Below are 16,893 nucleotides of genomic sequence, written 5' to 3' on the forward strand. Positions count from 1 at the left end.
AATAGATGCTATATAGGGCCTAAGCAGGAAGTTAGTAGCAACACTAAAGAACATGAGGTAACCCCAACCCAACAAGCCTTACTTTTACATGGAACAACTTGTCATTTACGCTAGAAACGGCGACTAAATTTTGCAGAAAACGAAGTCGTCACATGCAGGGTCCTCCGCATAACAAGCACCGGAGAGTCGGAATGTGTTGCAAGTCGGTATTCAGCAGGGTAGGGCACGACACGGAAAATGAGTGTAACATCCACAACTACGCAGATCGTGAAAGAGTCATAAATTGCGAAGGAATATAGCATTAGAAGTAACACAAGTATGAAAACTGGCTGTTATCGTTTATGCAGGCATCATCACTGGCGAGGCTGAGATGTTTAAAGGCCATAGAATGAGTTATAGTCATTGGAGCAACTAGTTGATCTCTCCAATCAGGGTAGGAATTAAAAGCACTTTGATTATTTAGCATAAAAACTGAATATGCAAACGCGGGATGAAAGAGAGTTAGTAGGCCGAGCCCGGACTTTGTGGCCGTTACGATCAAGCAAATCCATTCCCGATTCAAATCCCGCGGACATCATTATATAAAATTGTAATACCGTAAGCCAAGCCCATTTTTACGTAGCTTATGTTAAATGATCTAGTTGAATAATTTGCATATTTATATAACGTACCTGCAGAGTAAGCGCATGTTGCTAGTTTAACGAATTTATGTCCGAGGTTACCTGCAATACCACTATATATGCACTTTCAGCTGTGAATGAATTTTCCCTAAGCGGTATGGATCCGCAAGTCCAAGTCTTAGTAGCATATAGATTGGATTAAGGGGAAAGTTCAAGAGCATGTTTAAAGCCTATCAAAATTAGAGTAATCAACATGAACGATCATCAGATCCAAGCCAGTCATCTTGAGTCTGCGGTAATTCTTCAATTGGTGTTCTAATGCCTAAGGTTTATATCTTAGATATACGATATCAGGATTAGGTAGCAGGATTATTTTTTTATTTATTTATATTGTATCAAATGCGAGTAAACATTTTCCTATTTGGGACATATGCTTTGCTCCCTTATACAGGAATTTTTCTGCCTTACACGATTATGGGTTTTTTTTTACCTTTGTTTATATTTGGGTTTGTTCTTATATGTATGTATATTTAATGCCGTAAGCTGTCTTCCTTAGGCTTATGTGTCACCCGGGGGGTGGCCTCTAGTTTTCGTATCTTATACCTTCCGAGTTTTTTAGCGAATGTTGTTTCTATTTTAGAGCTTTATTTCTCAGGGTTAATACTAGGCTCCATTATTTTTATACTTGCTTTGCCTATTTTTCTTATTACCTCATTAAAAATAAGAGTAACAATAGCTAGGTACCATTTATAGTAGGGTATTAACTTATAAGATAAACAGACACTCCACGCAAGAATTTGACTGTTGTTCTTTATATCTATCGACTTGCAACCCTTTAGACGTCTTTTACCCTTCGTGACAACATAACTGGCTGTCTACTACCGTTTAGTAGTATAGACCCTGGCATTAATAATCTCTTGTATTCCTTAATGAGACGTTAGTTTAGCCAACTTCGCTGTCAACCAGACTACCGTATTTGTAAACCCTGACACCCCACACAAAGTACTGCTAAGGTTCGTAAAGTATGGAAGCTTTCATGAGATTGGATGCCTATGCTAAAATTTCTCTACTTGTAGTTTAATCCGCGAAGCTGCGTGAATCAAAGGCAGTTTTAGGAAGTAATGGAGTGCATTTCGGACGTTCAGTCACGAGTCGATCTCATTACTAGGCGGATCGCGCCTGAGGATATCCATGCCATAGACCTGCTTAAGCTGGCTCTGCAAAAGGATAAACCTGCAAGATGTTTGTGGGGTGAGTATATCTACAACAGTTACTGAGAGACCATGCTGACTCGCATATCTTGAATAGCGACAGCCCCGACGGGAAAACGTAAGGGACACTAATTGATATGAGAACGAAGCTGATTTGTAGTAGCTCATATCGGATACCTCATCCCCATGATTAAGTTTGCTGAATTTATTAAAGCAGGAGTGGAGGTACGTATTTACCCCCAAAGAAAATATAACAATACTTTTTGCTAACTTTAGTGATGTAGGTTGTCGTTCTACTTCACGAGCTCTTCTCATATCTTGACAACGTTAAGTACTCCGCGGAGCATGTGACCCATAGGATGGCCTGCTACCGATATACGGTCATTGCTGCCCTTGAGGCTATTGGCGTCCCTCTGCATAAAATACATATCGTAGAGGAAGGCACATATCATACGACGCCAGAGTTTGTCCGAGACCTATGGAGACTTTGTAAAATTGTTCCCCAACAGGCAGTCAAAGACGCTTGGAATCCGGGTTACGAACCTGACATGTTGAGTCCTATGCTTTGCCCGGGGCTTCAAGCACTTGCAGAAGAATACTGCAACGTAGATATCCAGTTTGGAGGCACGGATCAGGTATATCACTGGCGATGTTGTAACCTAAGGTCAACCGGGTACTAACGTATGCATAGCGTGGCCTCTTCAAATTCGCCGAGCTATTTATGCCCCTTATTGGGTTTGCAGACAGAGCTCGGCTTATGAACCCAATGCTACCAAGTCTTCGTGGAGGCAAGATGTCATCCTCTCATCCACCCGAAACGAAGATTATGTTCCAAGACCCCGCCCCGGTCGTTAAGGAAAAGATTGAAAAAGCCTACGCCTCGGCAGCAACCACTGATCAAAATGGGGTCTTTGCTCTAGTAAAGGATATGTTGCTTCCAATTCGACTTCTTCAGGCAGAAGGCATTCTAGAGGTCCAAGGGGCTCCTGGAGAGCGCAGGTCGAAAGGGCTAGTTCTGCCCAGAACAAATGGTCGAATCCCGAAAGAATACCTCTCTATTGACGAGATAAAGCATGACCTTGAGGTCAAAGAACTAGCGTCAGAAGTTTTCACAACCGCTGTTGCTGACGCAGTAAACATTTTGCTCGACCATGTCCGGCAGGCCTACGCGATGAATGAGGAATGGCAAAAGGCAGACAAATATGGATACCCCGAGTCAGCATAAGTCCTCCTGCCTCAGCTTCTTCTCCTTGAATTATATTCTTTCCGCTAGTCTTAGGTTATAATTTACCTATACCACCTTCATTTGTATTTTACGATCGTTACATATTCCGGTTCCACTCCAGATCTGAAAGCACGAAGAAAATAATTTGCCCGAGTTTACGAGGGGTTATTGTGTCGAATAACTATATTGAATATTTTAAATGTTTTAAATAGCCTCGAAACCTTTACTTTCGGTACCTAAAAGAAGGACTCGGTACATTATGGGGCTGGGGGGGTCTATTGACATTATGTCAGCAAAGGTGTCGGTGTAATTACATAATTACAAGCCCCCAACATCGTGTCAAGACCATGTCAACAGGTCGATATAATGTCTGCAAGGCTTGTTGTACCGATTTCATTACAGGTACTTACAAGTCAGTACTAATCGACAGTATGTCAAGGTATTTATTATGTCAGAGATACTGTCTATTTCGCCATAATTACCAGGCCTGTTGACGATGTCCAGGTAGCCAGTATATCCACCACAATGTCAGTAAAGCCACGATGTCAGTATCAATAGATGTCAGTATCAATACAATGTCAGGCCAGGACACAATGTCAGCCCCGGGTATATACCCGGGTATATACAGGTTAAATAAGGGCCTGGAGTATGCATATATACTGCAATAAAATAAACTTTAATCGTATTCGTAAACCTCGTAGTGTAGTGGTAAAATGCGTAGCCCGTAATCTCGTGATAATATTTCAACGTAATCTTTTCAATTGACTTTTACATGTGCCTGTGCCTGTGCCTGTGCCTGTATGCGATATATATAATATGTTGAAGGCCCTGTATTAGATTACAGGGCCTTCTATTCTTTTGTTTTATTTTATTTTATTTTAATATATGACCTGGGTTGACATCGTGTCCTGGCCTGACATAGCCTTTTACTTGACATATATCGATTAGGTGACCGTGACTATCCTTGGTGACAATATCTAAAAAGCCACTCTTTCCTAATATATCAGTATTTTGAAAGCAATACTATTACAACAAGATATAATCGTGTACGTAGGGTAGCTATTTCAGACCTGGTCATCCTTATATTTTGGATATCATCACCCCTAAGGGTGACCATATTAGATTTATTAGCCAATCACAGTAGTAACAGTCATTTGACAAGCGCATGGCCGACATTATGTCCACCCCTTATCATGATTGCTGACACCATGTCAATAGACCCCCCCAGCCCCATAATGTACTTAGGAAAAGGGGTTGGGACTTTTGTTGGTACATTAGGTAATTATGGAATGAAGTCACGTGCGCCACACGTGACTTGACACACACACAAAACCCCGCTCTTTCTAGGTAACCCACATGTACAAATGATAACAAGAACAACAACAGCATCACGATAGCCTCATAATTCGTGATTGCCGTACTAGGTGTACAGTGTACACCACCACCCTATTGACATAACCCTTGTCAATCCAACGACTTTCAACACTTTCAAGGCTCTCGAGACCAATACCCTCGATATTTTTAGAACCTTTCTTTACCTTAAGTGCCCGCACCCATTTTTATACTCGATATTTTTTACATATACTTCGGTACCTAGGGGAAAGATTTGGAAGTAAAAAGATAGGTATTTTTGAGAAAAAGATGAATGTGGGGACTTGGAAAGATTTCACTTATTTTAGGGATGTACCAAATAAAATGTTTAAAATCTGCGTATAGACGAACTTCTTATTTCGTAAAAAGGTCTCCTAGACAATATCTCTCGTAAAACTCAGGCATTTGGGAATCCATCGTATATCCCTCGTATATAAACTCAGACATAACCCTCCTAAAAGTCGAGCACTAGTACAGGATCTTTGTCACTCCAACAGTCTTTAATCTTACCTACTACCTTAATCAATACGCAATACCGTCCAAGTGTGAGGAGGGAGAAGCTAGCACCAGTATGTAGAACAATTCAGTTACTAAATTGAGCAATATAGAGCCTATCATACTGTTCGTACGAATGAGCTACGGATCATGGGGAAATGAAAGACTTGTAATAGGAAACCGTTAATAGATCTGCATTTTCAGTATATGAAACGAGGACATGACCATGACATTTTCCCAACATATTCCTAATCATTCGAAAAATTGGTAGGTACGGTACAAAAAGGCAATGCTGATGTTAATTATAGTTGATTGATTATAATATGGCCTTAGGCCATAAAGCGCTGATGATATCCCTGTTGAAGATGACACTCCAAGCTTTAGAAAATCAGAAAGTGCTCGCGATTTCAATTTCCTCGTCTTCACCAGTCTCCATCTAGCACATCTTTAGTTGCCGTTCCGGTCGAAGAAAGTAAGATAGGTAATATCGTTTCTCAAAGCCGTCCGTTGGCTGAGTTACCCGATGGATAGGAGAATGGAACTTCATCCCTGAGAGACGTTTTAGAGAGTCCGCAATGTTAACAAGAGCCAATGGAGGCTTTGGTGGCGCAAAAGCCCACCCTTCTGCCAGCTCCGCATGAAGTCCCCAAAGTTCGTAAAAAAGCAGAGTCAGCGTACCACTGTCTGTGTGCTTGTTTTCTTTTACATTCTCCAGCCGTTCTAAGGAAGGCTCATAAACAAGCTTTAGACCACTATCGCTGATCTCGCCTAGTCTATGGTGGTACTCAAAGCGATCCTCACCTTGCAGATTCAGGCCATCCGAGAGGCAGGACAGTATAGTGAGGCAGGTAGTATGCATACTGCTGCTGAACTCTCGAAGTTTCTCTTCGTTCCTTCGTAGAAGGTAGGGCAGCGTGCAGGTCCCTGGCACAAGCTCGTCATACGCCATCTACCGTAAGTAAAAGTGTTAATGGGCTTATTGGTAGATATAAGAAGGAATGAGCGCAAATACCTCAAAGGTCTCATCGCAACCGCCATCCTTATACCTAATAAGTTATCAGCGCGGAGATCTCAAGGGTGTTGTTAGTACTTAACCTCGATCTTGATCTGGTTGCTGGTCCAATCTTATGTCCTTGACTTTCAGGTCATGAGATTGGTCAAAGTATTGCTGGGTAGTCAAGTAGACATCCTGCAGATTGCGAAGCCCCTTTCGTCCCTGTTCAGAATTGCCTAAGTCGAGGTAGAACAAGCCATGACCTTGTGCAGCTTGTAGTAGTCTTTTGGTCTCGTCCAGATTACCAATCTCGAGCTGGTTGAGATCAAGAGTGTCTAATAAAGCAACTGAGATTTGTGCTCCTGTATTCAGGGTTATTGTGGAGAGAGCGCTGGACATGACGGATTATGGGAAGTTGACGAGTAAAGAATGAAGGGTTTCTGGTGGGCACAACATAACTCTGTCTATAATTTTACGCAGCAGGTTGAGTATTTAATATTGCGAGCCTAACGTGTTCAATGAACATGATTAACAGTAGAATCAATAAAGTTATGCAGGTGTTATCTCAGGTGACCTAAAACTTCAATATAGATATTAAACATACGGGTTGCAGCCGCCTCGTTTGCATTACTTACGCCACGTAATGCGTGGTCCGTAAGATTATATGTCACACAACTGATACAGGTATTTATTGCTATATCACTAAGCTCAAATCCCGGATCCCGAGGAGTTTCAGAATTTTGGCTTGTAATACGAACAGGAATAAAAAGAATTAAATAAATAAAATAATATCTTAATTATTTAATAAATTCATATTTTATTAATATTCTTTACTGTATTTGTCATCACCTTTTATATGTAATATTTACACCTATAAATTTCGTTACTTTGTTTAAAATCGGATAAAAATAAAGCAGTTACCGATATCAACGCAACTCGCTACATTAGTTTAATAGCCCTCAGAAACATTAATATTTTCATTATTTTTCTTATTTTTCTTCAAACATTATCAATGATGGCTCCCAAGTCCTATCTGCGAGTCCTTATCATGGGTTCCGGTCCGCGAGAACACGCAATTGCCTGGAAACTATGCCAATCCAAAACTGTAGAGCACGTCTATATCGTTCCTGGGAATGCTGGCACAGCTATGCTTGGTAAAGCAACAAACATCACCAATGTAAGGGTAACTGATTTTGCCGGTCTAGTTCTTCTCGCCAAAGAGCTAGGCATAGGTTTGGTGGTTCCCGGTGCTGTACAGTACTTTGTAGACGACATCGAGGGCTATTTTCGAGGCAGTAAGCTGTTTCTATCCCCTTCTCACCATAGATACTTCAGGTTTCATGCAGGCGGCTGACATTACCGTCCTACTTTAGCCGGCATTGCTTGTTTTGCTTGTACCAAAGAAGCAGCCCAACTCGAAGTCTCCAAGCCGTTTGCCAAAGATTTCATGATTAGACACGATATCCCTACCGCCCAATACCAGAGCTTCACGGCCGCAGGAGTCAAAGCTGCGAAGGACTATATCCTGAAAGCGCCGTACCCGGTCGTGGTCAAAGCTGCGGGTCTCGCTGGAGGTCGAGGCTCCATCATTCCATCGTCAAAGGAAGAGGCCCTTCAAGCAGTCGACGATATTCTAGTACACCAAAAGTTCGGACCCGAGGCTGGAAGCTCTGTGGTTATCGAGGAGTACCTTGAAGGAACGGAAGTCAGCATTCTCACCCTCAGCGACTATAATGGCCACACATGGACTTTTCCAACTTTACAGGATCATAAACGCATGCACGATGGCGATATAGGTCCCAACACCGGGGGTTTAGGTGCTTATGGTCCAACTCCGTTTGTCACGCCGAGCCTAATGAAGGAAATCGAGAAGTCTATAGTGCAACCTGCCCTAGAAGGACTCCTTTTTGAAGGTATGAACATCATGTTCTAGCGTCAAACACTTTAGGGTTAATTGAAGAACAGGTCTCAAATTTGTTGGGTGCTTGTACACCGGACTCATGCTCACATCGTCGGGACCGAGAGTTTTAGAGTTCAATGTCCGCTTTGGTGAACCAGAGATGCAATCGATGGTACTACTTCTTGACGATGAAACTGATTTTGCAGAGGTTCTGCTTGCGTGTATCAATGGCACGCTGGATCAAGTACACATTGATACGATTCCTGGATTCGCCTGCAATGTGGTCATGACGGGGGAGGGCTATCCCGACCCTGACCTTGATCATGGCGGAGAAGTTATTGAGATGAAGGAGACAGTTTCTAGTAAGAAATCTTAGAACCATCTTTGAATGGCCGTACTGATTGAAATTTCAGATGCTGTTTTCTTTCATGGTCAGACTAGAATGAAGGACGGAAAACTCACTACTGGAGGTGGAAAACCACTCACATGTGCCGTGATTCGCGATACTCTTCCAGAGGCATTAAATGCGGCGTATGAGGGAGTAGCGTCGGTCTCATTTCGCGGTATGCATTATCGGAAGGATATTGGGGCAAGGTATGTTCAAGCTTGCAATCTAATTTAAATGTCTATTAATTAAGTACTGACTACCTGATTTCTCCAATGATAGAGCACTTATTCATTCCTAAAAATTACTACCACTTCCAATCTTAGGGATTGGATTAAATTAAGAATCCTGAGGAAGTTATGATAAAATGAAAATGGGGGAGTGCATTGATGAGGTCGCCAATGATTGCCAAGTAAGAGTGGAGGGCACCAAGGGGAACTCTCTCGGAAATGATTACACGGTCATGAATAAAGTCGTGCTTAGGACCAATATGAAGACAGCAAGAGCCTTAGCCTTTATTAACCACATGACCTTGGGAATATCGAATTAGTATTATACGCAATTCCCACAAATTCGTGAGGTCTTATCGCGGTATAGTATAATATTCTAGATCACATTGGCTTCAATGAAGGTTAAGCAGTCGTAATATAAGGTATTGGCGTCCAAACCATCAACCTTCCGGATTTTTAGGGTGCTCAGTATCACTCCCGAAAACTGTAGACTTTGGTCACCTAAAAATATTTCAAATTCTAACAAACAAACTATAAATTATTTTGTTTGGGCCAAAATAGATATATGCGCCGAGAAGCTTTTACATGTTCACATAAGATGATACCAAACTTATCAATCTTATAGATATCATAGTAAAAAACAAGTGCAGTAGCACCGATGAAGACGAAGAACACTCTAACAACTAAACCACCTTAGTAACCGACATCAAACTAGGGAGCAACTAGGCGTCAAGGACGGTTCTAGGCACATATTTACCTTGGCCAAGAGAGAATAATATTTTTAGCTACTTGGCGAGTGTAGCATCATGCTTGAAACCGAACTCTCGAAAGTCTACGAAAATATGAACCTCACCCTCCTTAACAGACTCCTACTATATGTCTGCACAGAGAAAATCATAGATAGATCTTATATAGCATGCGAAAAACAAAGACAAAAGAAAAACGAAGTCTCATACTAGAGGATGAGTTAACTAACCTGACCACTAAGCTACGCGGGATGAGAAGTCCTATAAGAAAATAAAAGGGGGGAGAGCAAAACGTAATTGCCTCCCCTCAGCCTCTTAACACTATGACATATAGCTACGAATGTTGATCTTAAGTATAAAGTATGTAGTCTTAGGTTCCTACCAGCTAAGTTACGGATAATGACCATAGTTGCTACGCTTAGATATCGTCGATAGGGATCTTGGCTACTATAAATTATCAAGAGGCTCTAAGAACTACGAATGCTAAGATAGGGACACAAACTGAACACTTAGTTGATTTTCACTGCAAAACTGTAACAGTATGAACATATTTGACTTTACCACCTTCTAGCCGAACCTCGTGAGAATCCGGCATATTCCCAAGTGAATCGAAGGAGCAAAGAACGTCCACGGACCCCATAGTCTCATCAATCACGTATCGCCGGTTGCCGTTCGGCTTCTGGCTTCCGCCGTGAGGGAGCGTCGATCCACAAGGCCGTGTTAGCTGAGACCCCTCGACACGCTCGCAGTCCGTGCCCCACGGAATGGAGTCGGCGGCCTTAGCATCTGTCCACATGTCCAAATACGCGTCCCCCACGCGCTTGAGTTCCTCCCTACCAACTCTTTGCCCCTCCTCGAGCGTTCCCCAGTTCTCCTGTTGGATGTATCCTAGCGTCTTCTGGGCGTTGAAGAATAGCGCGCCCGTCGTTGCTGCGATGGTGTCGATCAAAGCGATTGAGCTAGTGTCATTGTCCTGATGCCGAATCTGTGTCGAGATCACGTATGGCTTAGAACCGGTCGTCGAGATCAACATCGTATAGCTCGCACAAGCTACCGTGTCTGCTGTAGATCTGTTAAGGTCTATCTTCAATGGTTGGCTTAGCACACCAGTCTTGATGTCCGAGACCTTATTGTTCTGCTGGTAGGTAAAGTTGGCGGCAGATAACTTGAGCCCATCGATACTTCCGCTGGTTTGAGCAACAATGTAACTATTTGCTGCAGCCAGTAGTCCTTCACGAGTGCACTCTGCTGAAACTAAAGTCACACCAGTCGCTAGAATCGTGACAGCCGCGACGGCTAGCCTAGTGCTTAGTCTGAACATGGCGAAAGTTCTCTATTATTCGGGGAAGGATATTCCACCACTATAGATCCGTGGGATACTGTTGTATCTCCTGAAGAGTCGTATGGGGCTAACAAAGTGGGTGTGGTGCGAGCCAGTGGCATTAAATAGTAATATAGCCAGTTCTCGACGGAGACATTGGACAAACACCCAAGTAATATGCCGTGCTCCATGCGGAGTAGTTCCCTACTATATTGACGATCCCCGCGTGAAATTTATTAATGTAACCTCGATTTTGGTATGCTTTGAGAACCTCTCTGAATTAGGATCTGTATTTCTTCAAGGTCGAAGCAAACGCCCATCACTTCCATCATAATTATCCAGCTTCGCTAGATTCCCCACTACGAGGTAGTGGATAGACCAAGAAAGTAAGGATATAAAGGATATAATTACAGTATACGCATTATTAAGACCAATATCTTTGAATTGTTTCTATCAGATTTCTAAAGCAACCAAGATTTGAACATGCAAAGACATTGCTACAAAGAAGCTATAGCGTCAGAACCTGTCAGAATAGACTGCCTACAAAGTATAGACAACTTCCCAGAAACCTGGAATCTTTTATTTGGATATCCATGTTTCATTTAATAGAAATATTTATTCCCAGGATTGCTTTATTTCGCCATTTTATTCCACTTATGTTCCCGGCTAAGAGAGGTATATAATGTATTCCATGTCAAGTATTTAGCTTCCTTTTTTTTCTAAGTGACTACCAGGTCGAAAGGCATACGCTGATCTGATATCCCATGCAACATGCCTGCCGGCTAAATAGTCCGGGAGAAACTCACGCGGAGCATGCAGAAGATGGTGATATCGAGCCTTAAATGCCGCCGGTTGTTGTGGGGCAAATATGCCAATTCAACGTAAAGCCTCCTTTTCGTGTCGATCATCGAGCTCAAGAGAGATAATGCGTAGTATTTTCTCCAATATTATTAGGGGGTGGATGTTATGTACCTTGAGCAAAGTCAGGTACGTCAACTACGCGGCTCATCTCCCAAGAATCAGATACAGCTCATCCGGTAGGCTATTTTCTGAGCGAATGCTTAGCTGGAGATCTCTAGCGAAGTATTCAAGCTTGAAAAGGGCGGGCTTAGAACACCACGTCGTTCATTATGACTCGTAGGTCTCATCCTAGCAGTTTTTTTATTGGATAAATAGCATTATGAAGCGTCCAGCAACGTCGTGGGCCTTTCTATCGCTCCTCAGCGCCCAGGCGCTGGGAAAAATGACCTTTCCTGACTGTGTTAATGGACCTGAGGTCTTGACGACAAATCTCGTCTGCAACACATCAGCTAGTCCCTCAGAGAGGGCAGCAGCTCTCATCAGTGCTTGGAATATTACAGAGAAATTGGTTAATCTCGTAGAGTGAGGAAATCCTAGAAGTAAAAAGAAACCCCTATTCGGAACTAATATGGCATTAGCAAGAGCCTTGGAGCACCGCGCCTGGGGCTAGACGCCTACGACTGGTGGAACGAAGCCCTCCATGGCCTCGGATTTTCTCCCGGGGTGGGATTTGCACAGTCAGGGGAATTTTCTTATGCTACCTCCTTCCCTAGCCCGATCCTGTTGTCGGCGGCATTCGATGACGACTTAGTCCATGCTGTAGCCGAAGTCATTAGCACCGAAGCCCGAGCATACAGCAATTCGGGACATGCGGGCCTCGACTACTGGACACCGAATATCAACCCCTATAAGGATCCAAGGTGGGGACGAGGTTCCGAAACTCCAGGCGAGGATCCGTTTCGCATCAAGGGTTATGTCAAGGCCTTGATAGATGGGCTACAAGGCAAAGAGAATGTCACAAAGGTGATAGCAACTTGCAAACATTATGCAGCATATGATCTTGAGTACTGGGGAGGCATAAAGAGATACGAATTTGACGCGATCGTCGGAATGCAAGATCTGGTAGAATATTACCTCCCTCCGTTCCAGCAGTGCGCGCGGGACTCCAAGGTCAAGTCGATCATGTGCTCCTATAATGCTGTCAACGGAACACCCGCTTGCGCTTCTACGTACTTAATGGGGACAGTCCTTCGCGACTTTTGGGAGTGGAACGACGAAAGCCAGTACATTACTAGCGATTGTAATGCTATCTTAAACTTCCACGAGGATCACAACTATACGACCACAGCAGCGCAATCAGCAGCGATATCTCTGATCTCCGGAACGGATAGTATTTGTGAAGTCGGCAGCAACACCGATGTCACTGGAGCATGGGATCAAACTTTACTACCAGAAAACGTTATTGACCAAGCACTTCGACGTATGTACGAAGGACTTATCCGCGCGGGATATTTCGATCCCCCAGACGCTACTCCGTACCGGTCTCTATCCTGGAAAGATGTTAACACCCCCGAATCCCAAGCCCTTGCTATCCGGTCTGCCGCTGAAAGCATCGTACTGAAGAAGAATGATGGGATTTTGCCCCTTAAAGTTGACAACGCCACTTCGGTCGCTTTGATTGGTTTCTGGTCGGACGCTGGGAACTTTGCTATGCTCGGCGGATACGCAGGGATTCCATCGTATCTTCACGGTCCACTACAAGCAGCTCAGAAACTTGGATTTCATGCAGTAAATGCTACAGGTCCTATTAAGCAGAATACCTCAGACCCGGATGGGTGGACTGAAGCCGCTCTAGAGGCCGCGAATAACTCAGATATCGTGATATACTTTGGTGGTAACGATATGACGATAGAAGCAGAGGAGCTCGATCGATTCTCTATCGCTTGGCCCAGTGCCCAGTTCGCTTTGATTCAGAAGCTTAGCGCATTAGGCAAGCCATTTATCATCGTCGAGCTAGGCGATCAAAATGATGACTCGTCGCTTCTTAGTGATGATAACGTCAACGCTATTCTGTGGGCAGGTTTCCCCGGTCAGGATGGAGGAACGGCTGTCTTTGACGTCTTAACTGGTAAGACGGCACCAGCTGGCCGACTGCCTACCACTCTGTACCCTGCAGACTACGTCGACCAAGTTCCGATGACAGACATGAGTCTTCGCCCGAGCGAGACAAGCCCTGGAAGAACGTATAAGTGGTACGACGAGGCCGTATTACCCTTCGGGTTTGGTTTACATTACACTACGTTCGAGCCCTCATTCGCATCTGATGCTTTTGAGGGAAAGACGTATAGCATCAGCGATCTACTTACTGCGTGTAGCGCGAAATACTTGGATCTCTGTCCCTTCGATACTGTAAGCATATCCGTTAAGAATACCGGAAACGTGACCTCGGACTTCGTCGCCTTAGCTTTCCTATCTGGAGAATACGGGCCTGTTCCCCATCCGATCAAGGAGCTTGCCGCATACACGCGAGTTAAGGGGGTAAAACCGGGAGAAGCAGAAGAGGCCAAGTTGGGGTTGACATTAGGGGACTTGGCTCGTGTGGACGAGCGAGGAAATACAATCCTATATCCTGGAACGTATAACTTTCTGCTCGACGTGCCGACACAAGCTACCACCAGTTTTGAACTGACTGGGGATCCCAAAGTGCTGATCGAGTTCCCACAGCCCCCGACTGATCTTGGGGAAGGTAATGGACACGAGAAATATTCGCCAAAATGAGTACCCCTGGCACATGATTCTGCTCTAAATCAACTCATAGGGGTAGGAGTTGTAGATTACCCCGTGCTGGACGTGCTGTTAACGGCTATTTTCGAAGCTTCCCAGTTACCTATTATTAGTTAAAGAAATAGTTTAGCTACAGTGTCTATTCAGATCTTTTTGAATCCCAAGTACTCATAATCAGCGTCTTTATTTCCGATACACCGTGTTATTGATAGGTATGAACAGCATCTATTGTTCTTCCACTATTCTGCTTCGTTGAGCTACAATAAATTCCTAGATAGAATATTTAAATTTGCAGGGTATCTTACTTCTAAACCTCAATAAAAGCCACATCGAACTCAATACTGCAGAATTTATAAAGTAGACAATATCGGTAACTGAACCTCAAAATGTCTAACCCGCCTCACCTGGGGATAAGCGTCCCTTTTTGGGAAGAGATTCAAACTAAAATATCAGATGGTCTCGCACGAGGCTCGGCATCACTCTACTTCAGAGCATATGGCCAAGCAGACCGTGTCCTTCCACCTAGCCAGTGGCGAGATGTAAGATGGACTCTCCAAGACTTTGCTTATTTTTACGACTCCCCTGAATATGAGACGACTAGGTTGGAATATATAGACCAATGTCTTTTCAGATATCCAGTTGCCGCGTTTCCAACGTGGCAGGAAGTTGTTGACGGAATGCAAGTTCTTTTCACAAGACCTGCTGTACTCATTGATTACATGTTTGCTAGGCCCAATGTATGGGTAAACAAGGAACTCTGGCGACCACTTGACTATGCTGTTGCGTTTATCTTAAGGCTTCTTAACTATCGAGAGCACATTCAGACCGACGTCGTTGACAGAGGTGAGCTTGTTGAAGGAAATGAGTACTGGATGGACTGGCAAAAGGCTTATTCCACAATTCTCGGCTCGGTTCAACCGTTCTATCAGCCCTGGGATGGCTCAGACAAATGGACCGCAGCGTTCCTTCTATACCTTAAGCTTGAATATGAACATGCGGCTCACGTGAAAGAACTTCTAAATGGCGACCCTAAGGTCCTTGCCACTGCATATACGGAAGGCAAGGAAGGGATTGAAGTTGACCCTAAAGTAAAGGAGAGGTATACTCAGATAGAGGCTATGGACAAGTATTATTCTTAAGCTATGTGTACCCAGCCCCTATAATGTTGCTTCAGTTAGTGCTGATTATCCGACCTGATACAAGCAGCATTTTGAGTGGCCTAAGGATACCTTTACGGATACTGAGAGAAAATAGGGTCTTAGACGTATTATAACTATCCAAGATTTGAAGTAAGAATAAAGTTTTAGTTAGTTATTGTATTGAAATATAAGCAAATTGTCTTCGAAAGACTATATTTTAAAATCCCGCAATGGGTACCTAGTTATGAGAATTAGAAAAGAAAAGTATGTAAGCTACACTCCTGACATTATAAAAATGCAATTGTCTCTTCTATTAGCATCAAAGAGTCATAATTAGACAAGAAACTTAATAAAAACTAAGAAGTGAAAAGAAAACCAATAAAGAAGGTAGCTATTGTTCAGAGAATTACCGGGTGACAAAGAGCCTATAGGTATATAAGCAGCTTTGCCGAAGAACGATGTGATTCGGATTTTTATATGAATTAAGTAACATCGTGAATATACTACAAAATGGACTCTAACACATCTACGCAAAATGCTGGCATTCAGCAGAACACCTGGCAAGGGGGGAATGGACGAGTGCTTCTACCTTGGATGGACGACCCCGAAGAGATTAAGAATGAGGTCCGACTTGTCTACAAACAGAAGCAACCGCATCTGGATGCAGTTGCAGGCGAGCTGGCATCTCTCCTCGGTCTTGGCGACGGCTTAATAGCCAAGCAGCGGATGCAGAACCTGTTTACACACCCGGCACTTCTCGACGCCTTCGTCGAATTCGCCGAGACGTATCTCGAAGGAAAATGGGACCTTCCGGTTGGCGAATGGGAGGCGGTCCACAAGCTCGCACACGCCCATGCCGACGACGCCAACTGGGGTTCTGACGCACCTCCGTCCCGGGAGGATTGGAATGTCAATCATTTCTACGCCCGCTTCATACTCCGGACGTTGGCAAGACTCAGAAACCCGGACGACGCCCCAAGAAATCTTGCGTACTGGCTCGGGGAGGCTAACCCGTGCGACGCGACGTGGCTGCTCATGCACGTCCTGATGTATATGCAGTGGGATGCGATGCGGGACTATAAAAAACATGCTCCCATGAAGGATCGTATTAACCATTTTGTTAATGTGTGGAAGGCGGACATGGCGTATAGAGAACCTAGTAACTAGGTAATCAATGCATCTCGACTCTTTTGATAGTAAATGGAAATATAGTAGGTGCGTTAGCTTTTAGATTAAATATTATAATTGGTTATACATTTGAGTATGTTATTTAAACTAATTCTTGATATTATGTTTCGGTGGTGAGTGTTGAAGACTATTCTCGGTTTATTCTTTATGTTGGAAGTTTGTAGTAGGTAACGTGATAACTACAGTAAATAAGCCTTAACTATGGGTAATATTGAAATTGCTTTGGAATTGATAATGGTCTTAGATTTCTAGGTTAGTTAGTTGACTTAATCTCATGACTCGCAATAGGCTCAACACTATAAGACACTATCAAGATAGGATAGACAAAGAAAATAGAAGACAAATGTAAAATCAAACGATGAGAGTCATGTGTGCAAAGCCAATTTAACAATGACTCGAGATGATTTATTATCTGTTGTTTGATCTTGGCTTCTAATTACTAGGTACGTTAGGTAGTTGGTACGTGCAAGGGATAAGTAACAA

General features: G+C 43.5%; 5 protein-coding genes across 5 annotated transcripts; 4 read left to right on the forward strand and 1 right to left on the reverse strand.

The window, feature by feature from the left end:
- Window positions 1–2,017: 2,017 nt before the first annotated feature.
- On the forward strand, window positions 2,018–3,056 carry GL218_06050 (Tyrosine-tRNA ligase, cytoplasmic; the record flags this gene model as incomplete). Its single annotated transcript, XM_033582746.1, has 3 exons — window positions 2,018–2,056; window positions 2,116–2,466; window positions 2,523–3,056. The coding sequence occupies 3 exons, from the start codon at window positions 2,018–2,020 to the stop codon at window positions 3,054–3,056; spliced, it is 924 nt and encodes a 307-aa protein (XP_033433887.1).
- A 3,872-nt stretch (window positions 3,057–6,928) lies between these two features.
- Window positions 6,929–8,192, forward strand: GL218_06051 (Bifunctional purine biosynthetic protein ADE1; the record flags this gene model as incomplete). Its single annotated transcript, XM_033582747.1, has 3 exons — window positions 6,929–7,211; window positions 7,290–7,829; window positions 7,882–8,192. The coding sequence occupies 3 exons, from the start codon at window positions 6,929–6,931 to the stop codon at window positions 8,190–8,192; spliced, it is 1,134 nt and encodes a 377-aa protein (XP_033433886.1).
- A 1,505-nt stretch (window positions 8,193–9,697) lies between these two features.
- GL218_06052 (uncharacterized protein) lies at window positions 9,698–10,498 on the reverse strand (the record flags this gene model as incomplete). Its single annotated transcript, XM_033582748.1, has 1 exon — window positions 9,698–10,498. One exon carries the CDS (start codon window positions 10,496–10,498, stop codon window positions 9,698–9,700), a length of 801 nt encoding a protein of 266 aa, XP_033433889.1.
- A 1,180-nt stretch (window positions 10,499–11,678) lies between these two features.
- On the forward strand, window positions 11,679–14,077 carry GL218_06053 (putative exo-1,4-beta-xylosidase bxlB; the record flags this gene model as incomplete). The annotated part of the gene is made up of 2 exons (XM_033582749.1): window positions 11,679–11,881; window positions 11,938–14,077. The coding sequence occupies 2 exons, from the start codon at window positions 11,679–11,681 to the stop codon at window positions 14,075–14,077; spliced, it is 2,343 nt and encodes a 780-aa protein (XP_033433888.1).
- A 1,655-nt stretch (window positions 14,078–15,732) lies between these two features.
- Window positions 15,733–16,389, forward strand: GL218_06054 (uncharacterized protein; the record flags this gene model as incomplete). The annotated part of the gene is made up of 1 exon (XM_033582750.1): window positions 15,733–16,389. The coding sequence occupies one exon, from the start codon at window positions 15,733–15,735 to the stop codon at window positions 16,387–16,389; it is 657 nt and encodes a 218-aa protein (XP_033433882.1).
- Window positions 16,390–16,893: the final 504 nt, after the last annotated feature.

Source organism: Daldinia childiae (genome assembly GCF_008694065.1).
Source record: "Daldinia childiae strain JS-1345 chromosome Unknown Scaffold6, whole genome shotgun sequence".
In the NCBI taxonomy this organism is placed as follows: Eukaryota; Fungi; Ascomycota; class Sordariomycetes; order Xylariales; family Hypoxylaceae; genus Daldinia; species Daldinia childiae.